The sequence below is a fragment of the Abrus precatorius genome, unplaced genomic scaffold (genome assembly GCF_003935025.1).
Source record: "Abrus precatorius isolate BTA unplaced genomic scaffold, Abrus_2018 Scaffold4, whole genome shotgun sequence".
Taxonomy (NCBI): Eukaryota; Viridiplantae; Streptophyta; class Magnoliopsida; order Fabales; family Fabaceae; genus Abrus; species Abrus precatorius.
The window spans coordinates 21,536,140-21,558,191 of record NW_020874384.1 but is presented as its reverse complement, the minus strand read 5'-3'; the positions used below and the strand labels follow the sequence as shown (position 1 = coordinate 21,558,191).

Genomic DNA, 22,052 nt, shown 5'->3' with positions numbered 1-22,052 from the left:
TTTTCCCCATTTTCTTTATGGGATTTTGTTGTTCTTTTTTGTTTCTTTCCATTGGTCACATTCAATTAATCTATAACTTAAGGATGAATCAACTACGATTTTCTATTGGATCAGTGCACCAGGTTACATCATATTTACGTAGACGTTGCATCATCAAAACAAGGGCCACTAAAAAAAAACCCATAAATGTTTTAAAAAAAAATTATCGTTTAAAATATATTTTTATTGATATATCTATAACATCCCCAGTTTTTGTTTTTTTTTTTTTTTCTTTTGCATTTTGTGTTTAGGCACTTGTTCTTTGTTCAGAATCGGACCTCCCACTATTTCTCAACGTACAACAGCGATAATTGATCAGACAAAAAATTTAATCTATGTAATGGCACTAGTCACATGTGATGTAGTAATGTTTCATAATGCCAATCTGCTGGCTAGCTTCCCCGGATTTGGATCCCAGGATGAAATAATTATTATAAATTTCGCATTAAATTATCTTACTAGTTAACTCAATTTATAATTGAAATGCGACATTTTAACGCGTCTTATTAATTATAAAATGTGAAAATTACATGTATTGTGCTTATATTGTCAAATATTTAAGATTTATCAATATTGATATTAATTTACTACTGTTAATTTTTTTTGTAAAAAAAATCTGAAAACTAATTAATTCAAAATAAAGGAAGTGCATTTAGCATCATCCTTTTATATGGTTTGTAAATAATTTTTCAAATTTAAATTTTTAGAAGGTATAAAATTACTTTCAAAATAAAGTTTTTGGAAGTTATTGATGATAAATGACATTTGGAATTTAATTACCTTCGAAAGATAATAATCACATTTCTTAAAATTGAATTATAAGAATGACAGTAGGTGGTGTGAATAGAAAAGAGAGAGACAGTAGTATATGAGGTACTCTCCTGAATTAAAAAGGATTATATTTCAATCCAAATTTACTTACTTTGTTTGGTCCAAGTTTAGTATTTAAGTCCATTCCCTAAGGTGTTATTATTGAAGATAGCCCAAATTTTTGAGCCGGGGCCTACTTACCGACGCCAGTTTGGCTGCTTACTATGCAGAAGCCAGTTTTGCCACCGAGAGGATGCAGATCCCTGATACCAATACTAGTTAGACAAATATTAAATCGGTTCGAATTCATATTTTCTGAGATTATCAAAAGAATTTCTGATTCTACCAAAAGAAAAAGAAAAGAAAAGAATTCCGGAATCAGACAAATCCATTTTTAATCTTGTTTATAAACTTCATGGTCAAGGGAGGGCCTGTCAGTCACTTAGATACTCCGATACTGTATCCTGAAGAATGATTCATTAATACTTAATAAAGTGACAAATTCTGAGCTAATCAGAATGCATCAAAATACCTCATCATCTTTGAATAAATAGATTACGCTTTCTTGGTTCTTGATAATATTTTTATTAGTTTAAAATATAATTTTAATTTATTTTACAAGACGCTCAATTATAATTAAAGAACAGCCCACAAAATGCTATAGCAATTTACATTATACACGTTTACAGACCAAAAAATAAATACTGGAGCAGCGATTTACAGCGAAATAAATAAATTAAGAAAAACACCACTAATTAACAAACAAGAACGTATAAACAGCCACAGGTGGAAACATATACACCCGTAACACACCATAGCAATAATTGAGACACAGAATTTGCAGTTTGAGTTTCAGGTTTTCCCTTCAACTCTGGCATGGGTGAGTCCAACACAAGCGTCAACGAAATCCTCGTCTATGAAATCCGTAGAGAAAATCTGAATCTTATCGGCGTAGCCCTTGGCGAAGCACTGAGCGATGAAAGACCTAGCATAGCCATGGATGCGTCTGGTAACGGGTTTCACGCAGAGAACGGGGTTATCCGCAACGGGCGTAACGGTGTTCTCAATCCTATAGAAGTATTTACGCGACGCCACGGGTGGGTTATCGCTCAAATGCTTCAAATTGCCGTCGAACTTGGTGAATGGCAGATCCGTGTTGATCCAATGATCCTTCAGAAACCCACCACTCCACAGGGGACTCCCACCCTTTGGTTGCGCCGATTTTCTCGGCTTCCAAACGCAGATAACTCTCTTTGGTAAAACCTCCGCAACCGTCTTTCCAAAAACGCCGTCATCTTGCGGAATCAAAAACTCACCTAACTCACTCTCCAAGTGCTTGTCGAACTGTGGTGGGTCCTCGTGGCCGAACTCGGTTCTAATCTCCAGAATTATTATCTCGGACTCTGTCTCCGACAGGAACTTCTTGACGTCGTTGAGTACGACGTCGATGCCGTAAGTGACGAGGATGCCGTGGCACACGCGACGGTTCTCCTGGATCCGAATGTCGAGGACGCGCGTACCCAACACGAGTTGTTCATAGATGGAACGGGATTGGCATTGGGCGAAGGGACGAGTTACGAATGGGATACCAATCTTGTTGGTTGCGGAATCGTGGGTTCCTGGCCACACGATCTGGTTGATGTGGAGTTTCTCTGGGTTCAGACCAGACATCCAGTTTTTCCTGTCTTGTGGGTGGTATTCACAACCAGGGTACTCTACTCCACTACTTTTGAGATCACACAGTGTTTTCTTCTGGGTGTGAATTTCCTTTCTTCGTTCCATCTGCTTAGAGACCTGAGACCCCATCTTCGGTGTCCAATTATCAGTTAGTTTCTGCTTTTTGCTGTGGCAGCTGGACTTGGTGGTTGATGATCAAAACTCAACTAATCAGGTTAGGTAATGACTTTATATATTTATATATATAAGAAATGGTTTTTGCCTTTAATCGTTTGTTTAACCCTACTCTGTATTATCGTTTGTTATAACCTGATTATTTTGATTCACTAACGTATGATTTTAAGCCACGTTAACATAACAGCAAACTAGGATGGTGACGACAAAATGGATATTTGTTTTGTTTTGTTTTTTTCTTTGTCGAATGGTAATAGGGTTGATGAATGGGTACAATGTTGTGAAAGTGTGATATGATGAATGGGGGCGTTCTCTCACTTAATTTTTCTTGGGTCATATCTTGAAGGTTTTTTTGATTGGGGACGGGGTGGGAATGGACCCTCTATTAATCAATGTGGAGAGCACTCGTCATTATTGGTGGAGTGTCATCGCCCTCATTGGTCCACTTGTGTGTCTGCCCAAACTCGTCTCTCTTTGATCTTTTTTAGTTTTTAACTTGATTGTGTCTAAGGATACTTAATAAATTATAGCAAATTACAATAATTAATATATACATAATATTTAATATTTATTTATTTATAAGAAGTTATTTTTTCAATTTTTAACACTTTAAAAAAATAATTTTTTAAAAATTTCTTGTGTGTTGTATTAGATAAGACATCTCTTTAATTTAACAACAGAATAAAATTTATCAATATTTTTTTGACTTATTTAAAATAATTAAAAAATTAGTAATCAATAAAAAAAAGATTAATTACTTGAATAAATTATAAGGTTAAGATAAGACTGAATTATAAAGCTTATTAGTTTAAAATATTATTTAAAAAATGTAAAAAATATAAATAAAAAATTAAGTTTTAAATATTAAGTAATATTTATTAAATACTAATTTCATCGTCAAAGTACCTTTGCGGATATCTCTTACATATTAGAATACACTGGAGAATTTAAAATATTTTACAAAGTCACACTAAAAAACAAGAGAAGAGACTGGAATAATAAGAGTATTTCTAACGGGAATAAGTGTGAAAATTTGTCATAATATCTTTGTTCTGCAGCATAGTGCAGGGGATAGCTAGATTTTAGTTTTCGATGGAATGCCAATGCCCAGGCCCTTGTTTGTGACTGTGAGAAATATATTAGGAGCAATTAAAAGAGATTGTGTATCATTTAGACATTTGGACAGTACCTAGAATATCTTCTGGAGGTCTTGCTCGTAAACTAGAACCTTGAACTTCAATTCCCCAATGAGAGCCCGTTTTTTCTGAACCACTGATATCGAGCTGACAATGATTCGTTGTTATGAAACTGCTAGCTTTGCCTTGCTTAATCTATTATCTATGGACTTGTTTTTTGCCACGCCCACTTTTGTGGCTTTAAGGAGAAACTGTATATTCCAAAAAAACAAGTAATCTCTTGTTCTTGATCTCTAAGTGCTGCATGTTTCAATTTGTATGTTTAGAACAAGTTTTTTTTACTGATATAATATACACCATTGAAGGAAAAACATTTATTTAAAGAATTTTACTGAAAAAATAATGAATTTTGTTGATGGAGAAAATAAAATTTTCTTTTGACATGGCATCTTCATGTTCAATTTTGTTGCTGGAAAGTAAATGAAGACCTTTCACTTAATTAAAAAATATACCTCTTCTCAATTTCTGATAAGAAAATGCAGATATAGAAATACTATTTTCAGTTTTAAAAAATCTTATTTATTGCCGGTTAGGGCCTCTCTTTTTTTGCTTTTTAATATTTTTTAAATAAATAAGCTCTCGTACATGAGTTGTATATATGAATGGTTATTATTAACTAATTTTTTAAAAATTATCTGATAAGACATAATTTGATCTTGATATTAATTTTTGTTTGTTTTATACTAATTTATTATAATACAATATATGAATTAATTATCATCAGTCTGATCATGAACCATCCTAGTTGTAACATTAATCAATATTTGTACTGATTTAACCACTGATTTGATTTTAAAATTATTACTTGTCATTCACTTCTTTTCCTTACTCGTCAAACAGTGAGGGAGTGAATTAGTTCACATGGCGTCAAAATTTATTACCCAAGCAATGACATAATCAACCTATTCGTAATTGAAGTGGTTATCTTTTTATTTTTCTGTATTGGATACAAAATTGAAGAATATAAGTTTCACACTTACTTTATGGACAAGATTAAAAATATATTTGTATCATTATTTAATTAAAATCAAAGTTTTATTATAGAAAAATATTTATATTTGATAATATTAACAATTAATAAAAAACTAATTTTATTGATAAATATCATTAACAGTACTTAAATTTTGTCTTTACTTTAAATGTGTGTATGGTATCTTCTAGAACTCTATGCGTGACACCCTCCTCAGTTCAATCAGTCACTTCAATTGTTCAGGCTTAAGTTGCCTGCAAACTCGTCTCTACAGGCGGGAGCAGGTCAACTTGCTTCCTGTAACTAAATTATCTATTTTCTCTTTAATTTATAAGTTTTTTTTTTCTTGAGATTAGGGATATAATTTGAATTAGTGTGAAACAACAAAGTAAACATGTATGTTAAAATAATTTATATTTTGAAAAAAAAATATAGATACTCAATTAAATTTTATCGACAGCTTACTAAACAAATAGATTAAAAAGTATCAGTTAAATAGAAATTTTTGTATAAAATGAAAAAAAATTAAAATGACGTGGGAAATTTACAAATTTAATTTGTTTAACAAAAATCATATTCAAGAAAAAAATGTTAATAACTCTTTGTGAGAAAATAAATTAAATGAATATTTCACTTTCTTAAATTGTGACTATAATTCGAAACTCTTGCATAAATTTTTAAAATGGCAACTACACTCACCATATACATAACTGTAATTGTAGTTGAGTAGAGAAGAGCGAAGAGAGGAAGGAAATGGACAGTGAAGAGGATGGGGGATGTTGGGTCTTGGAGTTTCTTCTTGGGAACCCACTCGTTGAAAGTAACCTGATCAAGAAAGTGCTTTGGAAAATCACCGTTCCAAACGCTGATTCCCGCCTCAAGAAAACCATTCTCCTCAAAACCCTTCAACACTACTTGTCCACAGTCTCTATTGCCGAATCCATTCTCCAAACACTCGAAATCCTCGAGGAACTCCTCCGTCTCGAGGGTTCTCCGATCACCGCTGCCATGAGCGCCGCCTATTGCGCCGTCGCGGTCGAGTGCACTCTCAAGTACCTCCAACTGGAACTCAACGACAACCCTGCCTACCACGGAGCCGTCGAGAGGATATGGCGCGGTAGGGTTCGCTGGATGGACCCTTCAATGAACGCTTCCCGTGAAGGAAGCCTTCTGTTCTCCGCCGAGTTGAAGCGGTGGAGAAATGACATTGAGGCTTCCCTTTTGGACTCGCGCTTGAGGGAGAGGCTGGCCTCCAGTCGTACCAGAAGAAACGCCGTTCGTAAGCTTAAGGTTTATTTGGCCGAAGCAATGCAAAATCTGGGTCCTTCCTTTCTCGAGGTAGCGGCGTCGATGCCTGCAAACAATGGTAGGATCGATGCTGTTGAATCAATGAGGGCAGAAGATGATGGTATTGATGCTGAAACGAGACGAGCTTGTAGTGGTACTCATGAATTGACTCACCCAAAGAGAGGTCCTTTTTTTCTTCTTCTTTGTATACCTGTTAAATTATTATGCCAATTTCGGTAACCGTGTCCAAGATGCGTATCTAGTAAATCATCAAGCGTTGTTTATTAGCAGTTTTGATTACAATGGTTTTTTTTTCCTTTAGTGTCTCCAGTAGAAATTCAGAGGGACAATAAGCTGTTTGAAGCCAAGGGTACTAGTGTTGCTGCTGAGGAAGCGGGTCCATCAACAAGTCGTTGCAAAAATGACTCTGTGCCGAAAGGGGCATGTGTTGCCACTCATGTAAACCATGAATTGACTCACCAAGAGAGAGGTCTCTTTTTTTCTCCCTTGTATTACTTTTAAATTATGATGCGAGTAACCTTGACTAAGATTGAATGCGTTTCTAGTAAATTATTAATCGTTGTTTATTAGCAGTTTTTGATCAAAATGGATTTTTTATAAACAGTTGCAGTGTCTCCCGTAGAAATTCTGAAGGACAATAAGCTGTCTGAAGCCAAGGATACTGGTACCGGTGCTGAGGAAGTGAGTCCATCAACAACTTGTAGCAAAGTTGACTCTGCTACGAATTGTGAAGTTCAAAAGGCTGGGGAATCTCATGAAGTTGAGGATCCTATACTTAATTCCTTGCACATGTCTGGCAATGCAAGAGCTGAATTGGCAAAGAAAGACATGAATCAAGAGCCGCCTATTGAAAACCAGAGCAGAGATGCAGATGTATCTTTTCCTCGGACTGGCCAGCGTATTAATAATAATGATGATAACCTGAACGAGGGAACTTCTGTCCCTCAGAAGGGTGATCAGAGGCCAAGCTTGATGGAAAAAAATAACACTGCTTGTACTTATGAGGTAATTATGCTTGTAATATTTTATTCTGGTGGCTCATTCCTTTTGACACTTTAGAAGAGACCGGGTGGTAATTGAAATGATGGCATCTTGTTTAAAATATCTTTTTCATATCTTTTTAGCCTGTTATAATTTTGTGATGATGCCTTTATTTGCAGTGGAATGATGCGATAGATGGCTTGCAGGGAGGAACATCAAATCCTGAAAGTAGATTTCATTTCCCTAGCCCAAAGAGGAGGAAACTTTCTCCATTGAAGAAGTATGAACCAGCTAACATTACAAGAAGGAGAAAACCAAAAAAATGGAGTGTGTTGGAAGAGCAAACATTACGGACTGCTGTGGACAAGTATGTGCTTCTTCTAAACTAGTGAAATCATAATTTTAATTGTGGATTTCAATGATACGAAGTTCTGCTATATTTTCGATGATACACGTATGTGCTTATCTCCTGTTTTACTGCTGCAAGTGTTATGAGTTACTCGCCAAAACTGTGATACCCTTTCTACTATTTCATTTGAGAATATGGGCGGTGGATCGTAAGATTCTCTTTCCCACTGCTGGGGAAGGAACATTTGATTAATTAAAATTTACAATCTTGGAGTTAATATTCTTTTAGGCAATTGTTATTTTTCTATAATAAAAACGTAGGAAATATGGAACCGAAAGAACCACTACTTATGAAGGCCCCTACCCTCTACCCCTCACCTGCTCGAATCATCTTCTGCCTCCCATGTCACCACCTCAAACTGCATTGCAAAACTTATCTAGCTCTGTTCTCAGAACAACAACTGCAAGCACAGATATTCAGAATCAGGACAAGGTTCACCACCATTAACAACATATCAATTATGCAAAGAATAACCATCCCAATAATAAACCACTCCAAAATCTATTTATTTCCAGGAAAATGAAAATAAAGTCGGAGAAATAAAACCTACAGAAAAATTGCTGGCTATTTTGGGTCAAACAAAGCTACATTAAAATGCATAGATCTCAAATGAAATTATGAAAGAGCAGAAAGATTTTTGAAACTCTACTGGCTGTCTGTAAAACACAGCAAATCCTTAGTTATTGAAGTCTTGGTGATGAGAGGAATCTCTCCATCTGGCTGCAGACCCTTGCAATTCAAACCTCTAGTACTTTTTCTCCTTAAAGAAGTACTTTTGATGCAAAGGCATCAAAATCAACCTAGCAATGCTGATTTGCTAGGCTCTCTGTCCACTTGTTGAACAAGAAACTGCGAGTGGCAACCAATACACACTGTCACAACAAACTCAACTCAAATCAAATGTCTGTTGGATTTCTTTGGCTATGCACAATATGTCTTGCGTTCATTGAGCACAACATGCAATTTCTAAACATCATTTTTGCTGTTGACAATGGAGAATCTGCCATAGCCAAGCATGGACTGTGAGGGGGCATGATAGATCATAACATTGGTAGAGGGAAGATTGTTATTTTTCCTGAAATCTCATCCATTCATTTTTAAGGATACCGTATCAACCACTATAATTAGATGGACTACTGATGGGGAAGAGATTCCCTAGTCCTTATTCCATAAATAAACCTGAGAATATAAATAGATTAATTACAGTTTCAATACAATTTCTTAATGTCTTTAAACTTCTTTTTTGTGCAGATTTGGCAAGGGAAATTGGAAACTCATCCTAAATTCTCACAAAGATATATTTGAAGATAGAACCGAAGTAAGCATACTATAATATTGTTGATGTTTTCTTTTTGAACTTATACTTTTGATATTGATCAAATTAATTTTCTTAGGTTGATTTGAAGGATAAGTGGAGAAACATGATGCGCTATGGATGCAAATGAATCATTCAACCTGCATACCTTTTGAATATTTTGAAGAGGTATTTCTTTACCTTTTTGTGGCTCAAGATTATTGACACTGTTAAACTATGAATTGTAGAGGTTATTTATGATTAAAAATAAATGGAATTATTACTAGAAAGTGATAAGATCATGGAAAAGTAATTGATAGTATTATAAGTCTATTAGCTTTGGTAAAAGACATTGTAGGTTATAAACATTTGGAAGATTTTGGTATTCAAGCCTACTCAAAGAGCATATAATTATGCTTTTGCTTCCTTGCTGTATTGAACTTGTAATATGGGAATCACTTGCGTCGTAATTACTTAAAAATTCATCTAATTGTTTTTTAACGTGTGAAAGGATTAGGTAAATGTTTTAGTTTTTTTTTTTTTTTTTAAACTTTTGGCTTGGAAAAGAAATTCAAATTGGCCCTCAATATGGGCCTTGCGAACTAAGGAATGGAAATAAGAACCTTGTATGTTGCTCCACTTTGGGCCTAGGAGACTTACTGCATGATCTGACAGCTCAGGTCCTGTCATAGCAATTCAACAAGAACTGTTATCACAGCTTCTCACTTTGCTTCATTTGCAGTCACCCCAACCACACAGCCTCACCTCCTAGTAGCGACCATTGGCAGCACAAGGGGAAAGAACAAAGGTGTTGGAGTCCAACACCTCTAACATGGTATTGGAGTATTTAAGATTCTACTGAGAAAGTTTTCACACAAGATTATGTATAAAAATCCAATTAAGCCTAATCTCATCTTCTAAGGCATAAGTTATCTGCTACTTTAATATGTAAGCAGGGATTGATGGATAAGCTTATAAAATCAAGTGTTTCTACCAGAAAAATAGATTACATTACAACTTGTCCCTTGTGAAAGTCTTCATAGTAAAAAAGTGTTTGTATAACATACATTAAAATTTAGAATTAAATTCTGTGCATTGTAATCATAATAATATAAAGTTTAAAATTAAATTCCGTACATTCCCTTATAAGAATCTCGTCAAAGAAATTCTGTTCTTTGAAATGAAAAAAATGCTTGGTATAGTTTTAGCTGTGCAGTAAAAGATAGAGAGAAATTAATATGCATTGTATTATTCAACTCAGTTTCTTTATATGAACAAATGAATTACATATTGGTAGAGAGGCTACTACAAACAAGAGGGAGAAAACAAAAGTTAGTTACCGATTGACATAATGGAACACAGCTACTACTGACTGAAAAAAAAAGAAGCTAATTCCTGTAACTGCGATTCCCCCGCGCCCCCCTAACTGAATGCAACATTTCAAGCTTGGAGATCAAGTGCTGAAAAGGACATGGGGTGAATGGTTTGGTGAGTAAGACTGCAACTTGTAAGAGCAAGGAAATATCCATGAGAGGTAGCATCCTGGATTGAATATTATCTCTGATGAAGGGATAGTTTATCTGTGTTTAGTCCTTTCTTATAAAATAGGATCAGCTATAATGTGGAGGGCTAATTGATTATCATAAAATAAAGAAATGAATAGGACTTGAGACAGATGTGCTTCGTAGGCAACTTGAGCCATAGCCTTGTATTCAGCCTCTGAAGAAGAATGAGACACTAAAATTGCTTTTACTCTTCCAAGAGATTAAGGAATCTCTCAAAAAGAAGCAAAGCCAGTAAAAAACCTACTGTGTGAGTGAGTGCTCCCTAGTCCAACTGATTGAAATCATGAAATTTATGTTTTGATTAAGCTGAAAAGAAGAGACCCTTTCAAGGTGACCCCTTGATATGCCTCAAATTTCATAGAGTAGCCTGATGATATACCACTGTAGGATAATCTAGAATTTCACTCAATTGACTGACAGCATAAGAGATGTTGGGCCTATTATTAGTGAGGTAACATGAATGCCCTTACTTTCTGTTTGGCTAAGTGATAAATCTCACATGGTTTTCTACTTCTCTAAAAAGGGATACATCACACAACTTTTGCAATAGTCAGAAATTGGTTGTTCAATTCAGTTGATAATCTAGTTGGTTATTTGTTGTGACGTGCTTGACTAGCTAGTCAAAGTGTTTAGGTTAATTGTCTTCTATGATGTGTTTGACTGCAGTAGTTACCTTATTAACTATCCAATGGCTGCTGGTTATATGCTTGTATTTGAAATTCTTCCCTCCTTTGTTCTCTGTATTGTGTGGTATATATGTGCTATCATATTAGGTTCTTCCATAGCTTTGGAGGACCTCATGACTACTTAGAGATGTAGCTCGATCGTCACAAGGAATTGGAAACGGGCATTTTGGGAAATTCTATATTGCCAAAAGAATGGATGTTCAGACCCGCCAATCATCAAAGTTTTTTTGTTTTTGGGGGTGGGGGAGTGGGGGGTGGGGTGAGACTATGGTTGGCAGACACCTATTAATATCAACAGTGTCCCATAATAATTTCCCCTAATGGAACCGAAGTAGAAGAGAAAGCTGCAATGAAGTTATTGAAGAAGACTATGAGCAGAGCTGAAGCCAGGTGAATATTAAAACAAGACCACCAAGAGAACCATAGTACTAAGGCTACTTAGGGGTTCTCTCTCTTGATGTTTGGATGATATTTGGGTTTCAGGTTTAGTTTAAAGGGCGTATTATATCAAGACATGATGTACCCTTTTTCCTACCATGTAAATCAAGTATATGGCTATTTAGTACGCATGTAGCATGCTTTATTGAGTATTTATGCATATGGTCACGGATGAAATGGTTTATAAATGTTAGAGCTCAACTTTTGGGGAAAAAAAAACTCGTGTTTTCCTCGATAGCATGCAAACATCTCTTTTAAAATATCATCAAAGGTGAGTGAAAACGAGGTGCCACGATTTTATTAAGACGTATGTAAATAAATGGACACTGAAAGAAAAAACAAATTAATGCAGTTAACTTTGCACAGGTCATGAGGAAATGAGGAAGGATTCACAAGTAGCAATTGCTTGGGAAAGGCGTGCCATGTTTATTTCGTCATTTTCGTGACAGCAGTAATTCTCATTCAAACGTGGATAAAGGTATGAACTGTTGCACGGTGCTCAAAGGCTAACCTCTGAAAGAATATAACAACCAACGTGCAAGTTGTATAAAACGGTGCAGTGCTTAAAACCATAAGAGCTATAGTGGTACAAAAAAAAACAAGACCAAATCTCCAAATATAGAATACAGGAAAAACTCAAGAAATATTCAATTTTCTATTTTCCATTTTGGAATTGGTTTATTTTGAGGTTAATAAAGTTTTAATCAAAAGATTTCTGGGAGAAGCTTTGATATAAAACTGATTATTTCCTCAAAATAATCCTTTCCAAACATGCTATGAAGGATGAAGGGTATAAATTATTTGCAAATGGTGAATTTGCAAGTGACATTTCCAGCACCAGAATTGGCTCTCTTGAAGCGTAGAGCAGTAAGCAGGACACTCCTGGTTGAGCCCATTAAAGCCGAATTCATATGTTCGACTACCCCAAGTGGATGGTAAGAGAACTGAAGGCTGTTATAGGAGTTAAGAAGTGCAGTGACCCCTTCTCTCAGAAGAGTCCTGTAAGGGTCTCCTCTCCCTTGCAACGCATTCCACAGAGTAATGTCTGTTCCGTATCTTCTTGCTGCAACCATTCCGAATGCTACTGCTACTTTTGTGTCCCGATTCACACCTCTCCAATAACATTTGTATTCTGGCACTGTCCACTTCCTGACAATTTATGAAAGTCCTCATTTTGTGCAAGGAAGCATTGAACTGAATTAAGCTAATAACAAATAAACGATATAACTTTCTGATGAACGAAATCAATATTCTGTCCGTTTACAATTACTTTTCAATGAAAGAAAGCAGAGAACATGTACAGCGTTGATATTAAACATTGTCATAGATCTCATAAATCCTTTGCCAATTCAAATGCCTGATTACTCCTTTCTATTTTAAAAAATTAAATATAACTTATTATTAAAATTTAATTCTAATTTTAATTAATAATCAGTACTAACAGCATCAACGAAACAAAGTATAAAGTTCAATTTTCCCTTTGTTAAGTTCTCTGGTGCAACAACTATGTAAGTGGGATAGTGGAACTGCTGCACTGATTTCTTGTCAAACACATGCATTCGCAGCCTATAAGGTGATAAGGGTTGCTTTCGGTGGTCCTACATGTATGCACACGTAATATATATATATATATACACACACACGCACACACAAACAGAGCAATTTAAATGGGCAAGTATGCAGGGGGTCCAATTGGTTTCGAGTTTGAGCAACTATCAGAGAATTTAGCCATGTTCCACTACCTAAACTGAGTATTACCCTTGGTTTTGTTCATTAGTTACTCGGTTATAAACACTTACTCTGATGGACACGCCGAAGCTTCTGCAAAAATCACTGGCGGTAAGGGTGGCAGTGACGGCAATGGTGGCAACGGTGGAAGTCCTGGCACTGGGGGTATCTTAAACTGTGGGGGAGACTTGGGTGGTGGGTTGGAAGATGTTGAACAGTACTGCATGGGTTGGGGAGGCTGAGCAATGAGAGAATCCACCGTATACATTTCCATGTCAAACATCCTAAACATTAGTCTTGGATTTTGTGAAGGACCAGCACCTTCCCCACAACCCATTGACCCTTGCCCGCTCCCTGTCACACGGGCAGAACAACTACTCAAATCTGGTGCTCCATCAAACCTCATTGTATAGCTTCCAAACCAATTAGTTGTTTCCTCTCTTGACATTATGATTTTCCCATTACTGTCAGCACAGGACAGAGTTACTTTTGCACCTGTACCAAGCAAGAGGGTGCAAGTCAATAATGATTTATAACTTTGCTCACAAATAAATAAATAGATAGATAGATGGATGGATGGTGACCAAACAGTGTATTTAATTTATTGAACATCTTGATGGCCAGTTGGCCACCTGTATCCTGTTTAAACTTCATTTATTGAAAGAATAACATAGGTATGATAAATATCACTTGTCCCTACCCTTTTCTATCTCACTTCACATACTTTAGACAGAGAAATATTTGTCAGTGGGTAGGGGAGCACTGCACTTATTGAAACAAGAAGCTTTTAAATAAGTATTTATACAAGAAAAATTAATATAAAAAACAAATTTTCTTTTGATAAATTAAAAATATTTCTTATGACCAAAGTTGATTTTAACTACGGTAAAAAATGTCAAGACATTTCTCAGAACATAGTTGAAAAAGAATAACTCGTCACTTGAGCATAGAATGTTTTGTACGAGAGAAGTACTTTAGTTCTAAGTTAAATCCATGAACAGGAACAAAAATGTTGAAGGATTTGGCTCTCACCATTAACAGGATAATCGAAAAGGGATCTCTGCCCGTCTTTGCATTGGTCACAGAAGACGGTCCCAGTGACCATAGTGTCTGCCCGCGTTTCATCAATGGCCACTGAAAGAACAAGAAATGCTGCAAAGAACAGCTTCTCATGCAAGTCCATGAATTCTGGAAGCCCACTAAGCAAAATCAAAGAAGAAGGAAATGGATTGGTGAGATCCGAATCTGGTGATGAACACTTATATAGTTGAATGGTAGAGTGAAAGAATGAATGAGCACTAAATAGATGCACATTTCTAACCCTCAACTGCCCTGCTTTTAATGCTGTGCGAAAAATCAATTTTTTTCAAATGGGAATGAAACAATGAAAGCAGTACGGTGTTCATTAATGCTAGTATAGAACGGTGTAGAAATGCCATACATTTGGATTGTGGATCCATTCCATCATTCTTATGCTAATATGTCCGCAATAATTCACCATTCCTATGACTTCGTGAAGGGTTTCACCATATAAAATTATATTTTATCAGAAGCAAAAATCTCAACATTGTTAACAGTTCACTGTAATAAAAAAAAATATGGTGAGTTTATGGAGAAAATTTGTTTTTAAGAACCCTTTTTTGGTCTATTAAATTATTCCAGCAGTTTGAAATGAAACGATCTACCTTGCTCATCTGTCGTAATTTGAATTTACTACACGCGTTCATGGATTATGAAAACAATTCATTCTGTAAGTACTATGAAGTGTTTTACAATTTGTTTTTTAGGGGTATAACTTTTACAGAGTTTTGATACTGTGCTATTATATAACGTGCTTCAAGTTTGTAAAATTATTACTTGGAATATGAAGTTGAAAATATAACATTGCTATACTTTTACAAGTTCTAAATATTCTCAAAAATATTCTCAAATGCATAGTTAATTTTTATAAGCGAGTTATTTTCATATTTTGTTTTGCTTTCATTCTCATTTTTCATAAAAGTCTCGTAAAAATATTGAAACTTACCATATATTCTAAGTAGAAGCTTTTATTTTTCTATTATTATTTAAAATTTGAAAATATATTTTAGTTTACCTACAGGTTACAATATTTGTGAAATATTGTTCTTAGAAATATGTTTTTTATAATATAATTACATGCTCAGAAACAATGTTTCCATACATTAAACGAGTACGACAACAACATACATTGATAAACTTATTTAACAAAATTGTTAAAAGTAAACTCATGAAATTGACGAAGGAAATATAAATGTGCAAATAATGTATAATGAATGCACAAATCTTCCCTTGGGTTCACCACAAATTTCTACATCATTATCTTGAAAAAATTAAAAGAAAAAAAAAACAAGAATTTAAAAAAAAGAAGAAGATCGGTCTAGCTGTTTCTTTGAGAGCGGCATTGGTTTATGTACTAAAAATTGACTTAACAGCAAAAGAAGTGGAGAACAGGATACCATATTTCATTCCATTTATTGCCCCGCACATTCTGATCATGCCCATACAAATTAACAATGCAAGTTGACAAAAACAGTGATGCATAGTTAGAATTAAGAGACTAATGCGTTACAATGAAACGTTGAAATGAGACGTGGGTTGTTCTATAGCCTGATGGTGCCATGGCAGTGATGTGTATTAGTGAGCCGTCAAGGTAGCCAGCAACATTAATGAAAAATGATCCCCCAAGTGTCAGATAAATAAGCTTCTTGTGTGAATTGTATCTGCTTCATATTTCAGAAAATTTTCTCCTTTCCAACCACATATCACATGGTCAACGCCAGGATTTATTAGTTCCACACTACGTGTATTCTGCTGAAGAAAGCAGGATGAAGATTATGTGATGGATTATTTGTTGTTGTTTTAAAAAAATAAAAAATGATATTAGTGTGTGTGGAATCAGGAGTCAGTATTTTGCTTGACAACTATTTAGTTCACACTAAAACTAAAGAGAATCCTGTGTGTGTGATACAAGTGACAACTTGCAAAAATAATTATGGGTACCATCTGTTCCTTAAATGCAACACTAAGGGATATACTTAAATTGTTTTAACCGTGGAAATTACTATTAGATATTAATTCAATGTTCACCGACCAATAGAAGCTTTTACGTCTACACATAATAAATAAATGTGATTATGGTCACATATGGCCACAAACAGTCACAAAGCTACCAAAATTGTATATTGAGAGTTTGTGTGTAGTGCTCAAAAACAGAAGATATAACAAAACTAAAGGAGACAACAAAAAGATTTGGTATCCAATGTTGCTATCCTATCCTCAATCTGCAGGTACAGAAGTAATTCACAGCTCTTCTGTTTTCTTCAGAAGGCCCATTTACAATTTTTTCAGCACTGCCTAGGAAAGTAAACAAGTTAACACTGTCAAAATCAGGAAATCTATGTCAATGTCATCACTGGATTGGAAAGTAAACAACAGTGTTGAAACTGGGTATTCTGCGTACACTAAATCAAACAGAATCACCACCGCTTGCATAAAACTAGGATAGGATCTACCCAAGAGTCAAATAGACTTCAAGGGTTAGTAAAGAGTAAGATAGGATCTTGTGTATGATTCATTGTAAGATTGAGTTTCCACTTCTCGAAATAAATGAGCATTTTATGTAAGTACATTTTGAGCCGAAAATTTTACAATCTAATTCTAATGAAATGCATGATTTTCTCTTTAGAAGCACAGTTTTGAAGAGTGAAGGCCTTGATGTAGACGTAGAGTGTTATTGTTAGCATAATTTATACGACTAATTCAAAATTATTGGAGATAACTATTTCTCAAAACAGCAAAACTTCATTTTTTGTTCTGTATTGATGTATCATGAAGTCGCTTTATTCAAATGGAAAGCATTGGAATCATTACCTGACAAACAATTACAAAGGAACTTTGTTTTTGGGTCAACATACAACCTGAGTTGGAAAAGCTGCATTTACAGCCCAGCCCAAACTCCTCAGGATCAATCAAATAGATGTTCACAATCGTTGAAAAACAAAACATTACATTCACCGAGGCTCAAAAGTTAAATTAACAGCATGACAAAATAAGTAGTAAAAGAGTATATTAATTAAAGAATGGTTTAGGGTTTTTGGTCAGCATTCTCCTTGTTAAAATATCAGACGAAAGTAGTGTGTTGGGCTCCCATGTTAAGAAAGTTAGGAGCACTAGCCACGTCGCTTTCTATGTTATATTTTTAATTACAAGTATAGGAAAATTGTTAAATCTATTTTTTATATATAAACAAGTAACTGATGGATTAGTAAATCGAATATGTTAGCTGAACGTTTTTCGTATATTTAATGTTTTTTAGAGTTTTGTATTGATTTTGTTTTGAAATTTGTTATTAGTCATGTAATTAATTTTATTAACACTAAAATCGATAAAAGAAATTGTCTAATAACAACAACAAAAAATAATATTCTTAAAGAATAATCTTTGAAAACTAAAATAATGAATTGAATTTGATTTTTTGTATGTGTTTAATTTTTTATAATTGTTGAAAACAAATTAATAAAGCATACTACAGAACTGTGGTGATTATTGCATGACTTCTACCCAATACTAAACAAAATAGATCTATCAGAATGCTCAACTTTTCTGTGTAAATGGCCAGATGCCTACCATAATCGTTCCAAAAGCTGAGGAAAATGAGAATTTTGTTTAAGTTAAAACTAAGGTTACATTTGACCAGGTTTGTTTTTAAAGTATATTTAATCTTAAAGTTTTGTTTAAAAAAAATAACAACAAAATTATTTTTTAGAATAAACACAAATTAAACCAGCAATCTATTTTTATTTATTTTTGGATAGGTACAATCTGTTTTTTTAATCAAAATAAATATTTTTCAGCAAAAGGAGAATTAATATCGATTCACAAACAAGATAATCGTAAAACAATTAATAAGTTTTCATTAGTACTAACTTAAATTGATTCCCTTTGTTTTTTCACAATTGCCTCAGCAATAATCTTCTTTTAATATTTTTTTATTATCACAAGGGGTTCTTACAATTTTATTTTTAAAATTAAATATCCTGATATTTTGATTTATCAAATAAAAAACAAACTTTACTTTGAGATTATGTAAATCTATTGAAAAGAAGCCTGCATATATACAAAAGAATTGAAAAGGAGGGAAATAATCCTAAGTTTATTGAAGGTAGCATAAATTTATGATCAAAAGATATTGATTGAGAGAGACATAATAGCATCCCTTCCATCATCACCTTAACAACTAAACTTGCAATCAAAGCAAAATAAATAAAGAAAGAAGGAAAAGCATTGTCTAGGAGATTTGACCGCAGTCAGCGACGACCACGGGCTTGGAGGTCTTGCCGGAGCCGGAACCCACCTTCTCGATCTCCTTCAGCACATCTATGCCGTCCACCACCTCACCGAAAACCACGTGCTTCCCATCAAGCCACTCCGTCTTCACAGTGCATATGAAGAACTGAGATCCGTTCGTTCCGGGACCCGCATTCGCCATTGACAGCACCCCAGGACCCGTGTGCTTCTTTATGAAGTTCTCGTCGGCGAACTTGGACCCGTAGATGGACTCGCCGCCAGTGCCGTTTCCGGCGGTGAAGTCGCCGCCCTGGCACATGAAGTTGGGGATGACGCGGTGGAATGCGGAGCCCTTGTAGTGAAGGGGCTTGCCGCTGCGACCGACCCCCTTCTCGCCGGTGCAGAGAGCTCGGAAGTTCTCAGCGGTCCTTGGGGTTGTGTCGGCGAAGAGTTCCATGACTATGCGACCCGCAGGTTGGCCTCCGATGGTCATGTCGAAGAAAACCCTAGGGTTTGACATTGTTGCAGCGTAGCAGAGAAGAGGGAGATCGAACCAAACGAGTTTCTGAGTTTTACAGTAAGCGATTGAGATGCCATGAATAAATAGGAGTATGGCGGTTCCATTGGGGCACGTGGCGCGTTGTGAGAAGGTTAAGTAACTATTGTTAAGTTTGGATTTGACTTGGAAAGTATCCAATCCAATTCCAATTTTGAAAAATAATATTTTTACCTTAACTATAAAAGATAATTACTCATTTTTAAATATATTAATTATTGATTTTATAATTTTATAATTGAATATATTTATTTATTAATCTTAATGATTTAATTATTTATTACTATAAAAAAGACAAAAGCAATTATTTATTAATTCTCATGTATTTTTATATTATAAATTTTATGATTTAGAATATTTAAAAAATTCATTTTCATTAAAATTTACATTTCATGTAGTTTATATAACTTTATTTATTTTAAATATATTATTAATCAAATTTAATTATTTTAGTTTAAAATTGTTTTAAATTTCAATATAGTATATAAATTTAAAACATTTTTTAAATGAAATATATATTAAATTTATTATAATCTTAGTCAACCAACATTTCAGTTTGTTTCATTATTTTTATACTTTAACACGTTATATTTATAAAAAAAAAAAAAGTTTTAATTTAAATAATCTGATTTTTTTAATCATGAAGTATGTAAAGTGAGAATGTAAAAATGTATCTATCATTAATTTAAATTAAATTATATATAAAAATAAGTTTTCACTTGATAACTAAATTCTTTTTTTTTTATACTTGATAATCTTTTCATGACATAGAAGTTATATCTTAATTTTAATCGTTATATATATATATATATATATATATATTATATTTAATAAAATACAAATATTACAATCAATAATAAATTTTATTATTTTCTTTATAAGTTGTATTCATACATAAAAATATCTGTATCGATCTGTCCAAGACCGTGAGCGTGTAAGTATAAAGGTAAGGGAAAAGCATGGCATGCATGGATTGCGCGAGGGGTTTTTACTTTTTTTATTTGATTGATGGTGCACTATGCACCTACTGTGCATGCATAAAACTATATAAATCTACACAATGATTAATTTTTTGAAAGACATCGAAATGAACCATAAATAAAATATGCTAATTAACACGTTAATGTCGAAAAAAAATCATTTTTTAGAGGTTAAAAAACTACTCTCATCTCACTTTCATTGGATATACGTGAATTTTATTTTTAAAATTAAGTATTCGTTTTGATTTAAAATAAAATAAAATCAATTCTAAAATATCAAATACGTGTATTTTAAATTGATAATTAAGATTTAAATAAATAAACCTTAATTATTTACGAACTGAGTTTATTCGTAAAAAATATTAATTTATTAAAATTTTATGATCAGGTCAATATATATCAGTATCCAAGTGTTGCAAACCAATTATAGAACCTTGTTCAAAGAGTATAATGTATTAACTATCCGTTCTCCGGTTGGACAATAAAGATAGAAAAAAGACAACTACTTATTCTTAAAAACTAGTATTCTTAAGACTAAAAAGTTGGATGAAGAGAAAAAAAACTCTCTATTCGTTTTTGATTTTTTTTTAGCTAAATTTTTAATTAAAATGAGATTTTAACTAAACATCTTTTGAGATTTTAAAAAGATTTGTTCTTTAAAAAGTACAGTATGATAAAGGTTATAAACTGTGTTTGAAAAAATTATTATCTATAATTGACCTTATGGTAAAATCAATCAAAACTGTATATATTTGTGAAAAATACTGTATGTTTCAATTAGTTCTTCCATAAATTACAAATATATACATGTATGTGTGAGAAAGAGACAAATAAAATAATTAATTTACTTAAAAATTGAGATAAAGTTAAATGAGCGTGAAGGAATTAGTAAAATTTAGGTCGACTGCTAATTAATAGGCTGAGCAATTGTTAGCCCAACTCAGTATTAAACCTTATATACGCATGTTTAGGTTTATTCAAGTTAATTTATTAATCTGTGTTTGTTTGCTTTAAAGGTAAATAAAATTAATTTGAAGTTATTAATGGTGCTAAAAGAAACAAGCTTTATGCCCTGAGGCTTTCTGTTGCTTTTTGCAATAAATAATATCATCTGGAATGGCCATGGGAGCAAATTTGTATAATTGGTGTTCACACTTCATTCACAGAGCCTGCATCAATAAATTATTATTATTATTTTAATAGTATAAATACTTATGTATATATTATTTTTTTTCAAACACAGGTGCCCAAAAGGATGCTGGGGAGAATTATTTTCAAGAAAAAGAACATTTTTTTTTCATATTTCAAAAGATTACAAAATAAATTATATCTTATCAAAACAAAATAAATAAATAAATCATTATTCTTAATTAAGTGCTTTTAGTTTAACTCCAAGGATTGTTACCATATGGTATAAAATTCTATTAAGTTCACATGTATTGGATTAATTAGATTATGTGTTGGAATTTTATCGTTTGTGCTAATTAATTATAAATATAATTAATTTTTTTAAAAAAATTTATGTTTCTACTTTTAAAAAGATGGTAAGAGTAGATTTCTTATTTTATTTTATAAAAAAATTGAAATAAAACATTAATTAAAAATATTACGAATTGTTTTTATAAAATAAAAATATAAATACCAAGGCTTACCCTAATAAAGTCTATCAGATGGTAGATATCATATAAAAATAGAAAAAACAATGTTTAGTTAGCTTCCACGTCATTTCAGATCTTTTAAGAGACTTCAAGAGTTTGGCTACCAATACAATCACTCGACACGGACTGAAAATAGTTTTGAGTTAGAAGTTAAACACTGCAAATGATTTGGACAAAAAAAAAACTACTATAAATGATTCGATTAATTTTCAGTGATGTTTTGGGTGGGCTTTGATTCAACTCCATTGTATATAGTATTATTAAAATTTGGGGTTT

At 33.4% G+C, this 22,052-nt stretch overlaps 4 protein-coding genes across 11 annotated transcripts; 1 reads left to right on the top strand and 3 right to left on the bottom strand.

Moving 5' to 3' along the window:
* Positions 1–283: 283 nt before the first annotated feature.
* Positions 284–2,798, bottom strand: LOC113864425. The gene has a single exon (XM_027498109.1). The coding sequence runs from the start codon at positions 2,653–2,655 to the stop codon at positions 1,702–1,704; it is 954 nt and encodes a 317-aa protein (XP_027353910.1). The 5' UTR covers positions 2,656–2,798; the 3' UTR covers positions 284–1,701.
* LOC113864424 lies at positions 1,577–12,814 on the top strand. 8 transcript variants are annotated; one of them, XM_027498103.1, is made up of 9 exons: positions 1,676–2,740; positions 4,815–4,816; positions 5,589–6,337; positions 6,476–6,643; positions 6,779–7,179; positions 7,335–7,522; positions 8,816–8,882; positions 8,959–9,047; positions 9,601–9,870. In XM_027498103.1, the coding sequence occupies exons 3-8, from the start codon at positions 5,620–5,622 to the stop codon at positions 9,007–9,009; spliced, it is 1,593 nt and encodes a 530-aa protein (XP_027353904.1). In that variant the 5' UTR covers positions 1,676–2,740; positions 4,815–4,816; positions 5,589–5,619; the 3' UTR covers positions 9,010–9,047; positions 9,601–9,870. The 8 variants fall into 8 exon arrangements, 7 of the variants coding, with proteins under 7 accessions (XP_027353907.1, XP_027353902.1, XP_027353905.1 ...); XM_027498106.1 differs by lacking the exons at positions 4,815–4,816; positions 9,601–9,870 and adding an exon at positions 11,914–12,814 and having other exon boundaries at positions 1,577–2,745; XM_027498101.1 differs by lacking the exon at positions 4,815–4,816 and having other exon boundaries at positions 1,650–2,745; positions 9,601–12,154.
* On the bottom strand, positions 12,096–14,581 carry LOC113864426. The gene is made up of 3 exons (XM_027498110.1): positions 14,308–14,581; positions 13,347–13,770; positions 12,096–12,696 (listed from the first exon to the last, which is right to left on the bottom strand). The coding sequence occupies exons 1-3, from the start codon at positions 14,456–14,458 to the stop codon at positions 12,345–12,347; spliced, it is 927 nt and encodes a 308-aa protein (XP_027353911.1). The 5' UTR covers positions 14,459–14,581; the 3' UTR covers positions 12,096–12,344.
* A 3,939-nt stretch (positions 14,582–18,520) lies between these two features.
* Positions 18,521–19,138, bottom strand: LOC113864411 (peptidyl-prolyl cis-trans isomerase 1). Its single transcript, XM_027498075.1, has one exon. The coding sequence runs from the start codon at positions 19,100–19,102 to the stop codon at positions 18,584–18,586; it is 519 nt and encodes a 172-aa protein (XP_027353876.1). The 5' UTR covers positions 19,103–19,138; the 3' UTR covers positions 18,521–18,583.
* Between the last annotated feature and the right edge of the window lie 2,914 nt (positions 19,139–22,052).

What these genes read in the sequence shown, in the direction of transcription:
- LOC113864424 (XM_027498106.1), top strand. Translation starts at nt 5,620, where the DNA reads ATGGACAGTGAAGAGGATGGGGGATGTTGGGTCTTGGAGTTTCTTCTT. An exon ending in ACACTGCTTGTACTTATGAG is followed by an intron (nt 7,180 to 7,334) that starts GTAATTATGCTT and finishes CTTTATTTGCAG; the next exon opens with TGGAATGATGCGATAGATGG. An exon ending in TATTTGAAGATAGAACCGAA is followed by an intron (nt 8,883 to 8,958) that starts GTAAGCATACTA and finishes TAATTTTCTTAG; the next exon opens with GTTGATTTGAAGGATAAGTG.
- LOC113864411 (XM_027498075.1), bottom strand. Translation starts at nt 19,102, where the DNA reads ATGTCAAACCCTAGGGTTTTCTTCGACATGACCATCGGAGGCCAACCT.
- LOC113864426 (XM_027498110.1), bottom strand. Translation starts at nt 14,458, where the DNA reads ATGGACTTGCATGAGAAGCTGTTCTTTGCAGCATTTCTTGTTCTTTCA. An exon ending in TTTCGATTATCCTGTTAATG is followed by an intron (nt 13,771 to 14,307) that starts GTGAGAGCCAAA and finishes TGCTTGGTACAG; the next exon opens with GTGCAAAAGTAACTCTGTCC. An exon ending in GCTTCGGCGTGTCCATCAGA is followed by an intron (nt 12,697 to 13,346) that starts GTAAGTGTTTAT and finishes ATAAATTGTCAG; the next exon opens with GAAGTGGACAGTGCCAGAAT.
- LOC113864425 (XM_027498109.1), bottom strand. Translation starts at nt 2,655, where the DNA reads ATGGGGTCTCAGGTCTCTAAGCAGATGGAACGAAGAAAGGAAATTCAC.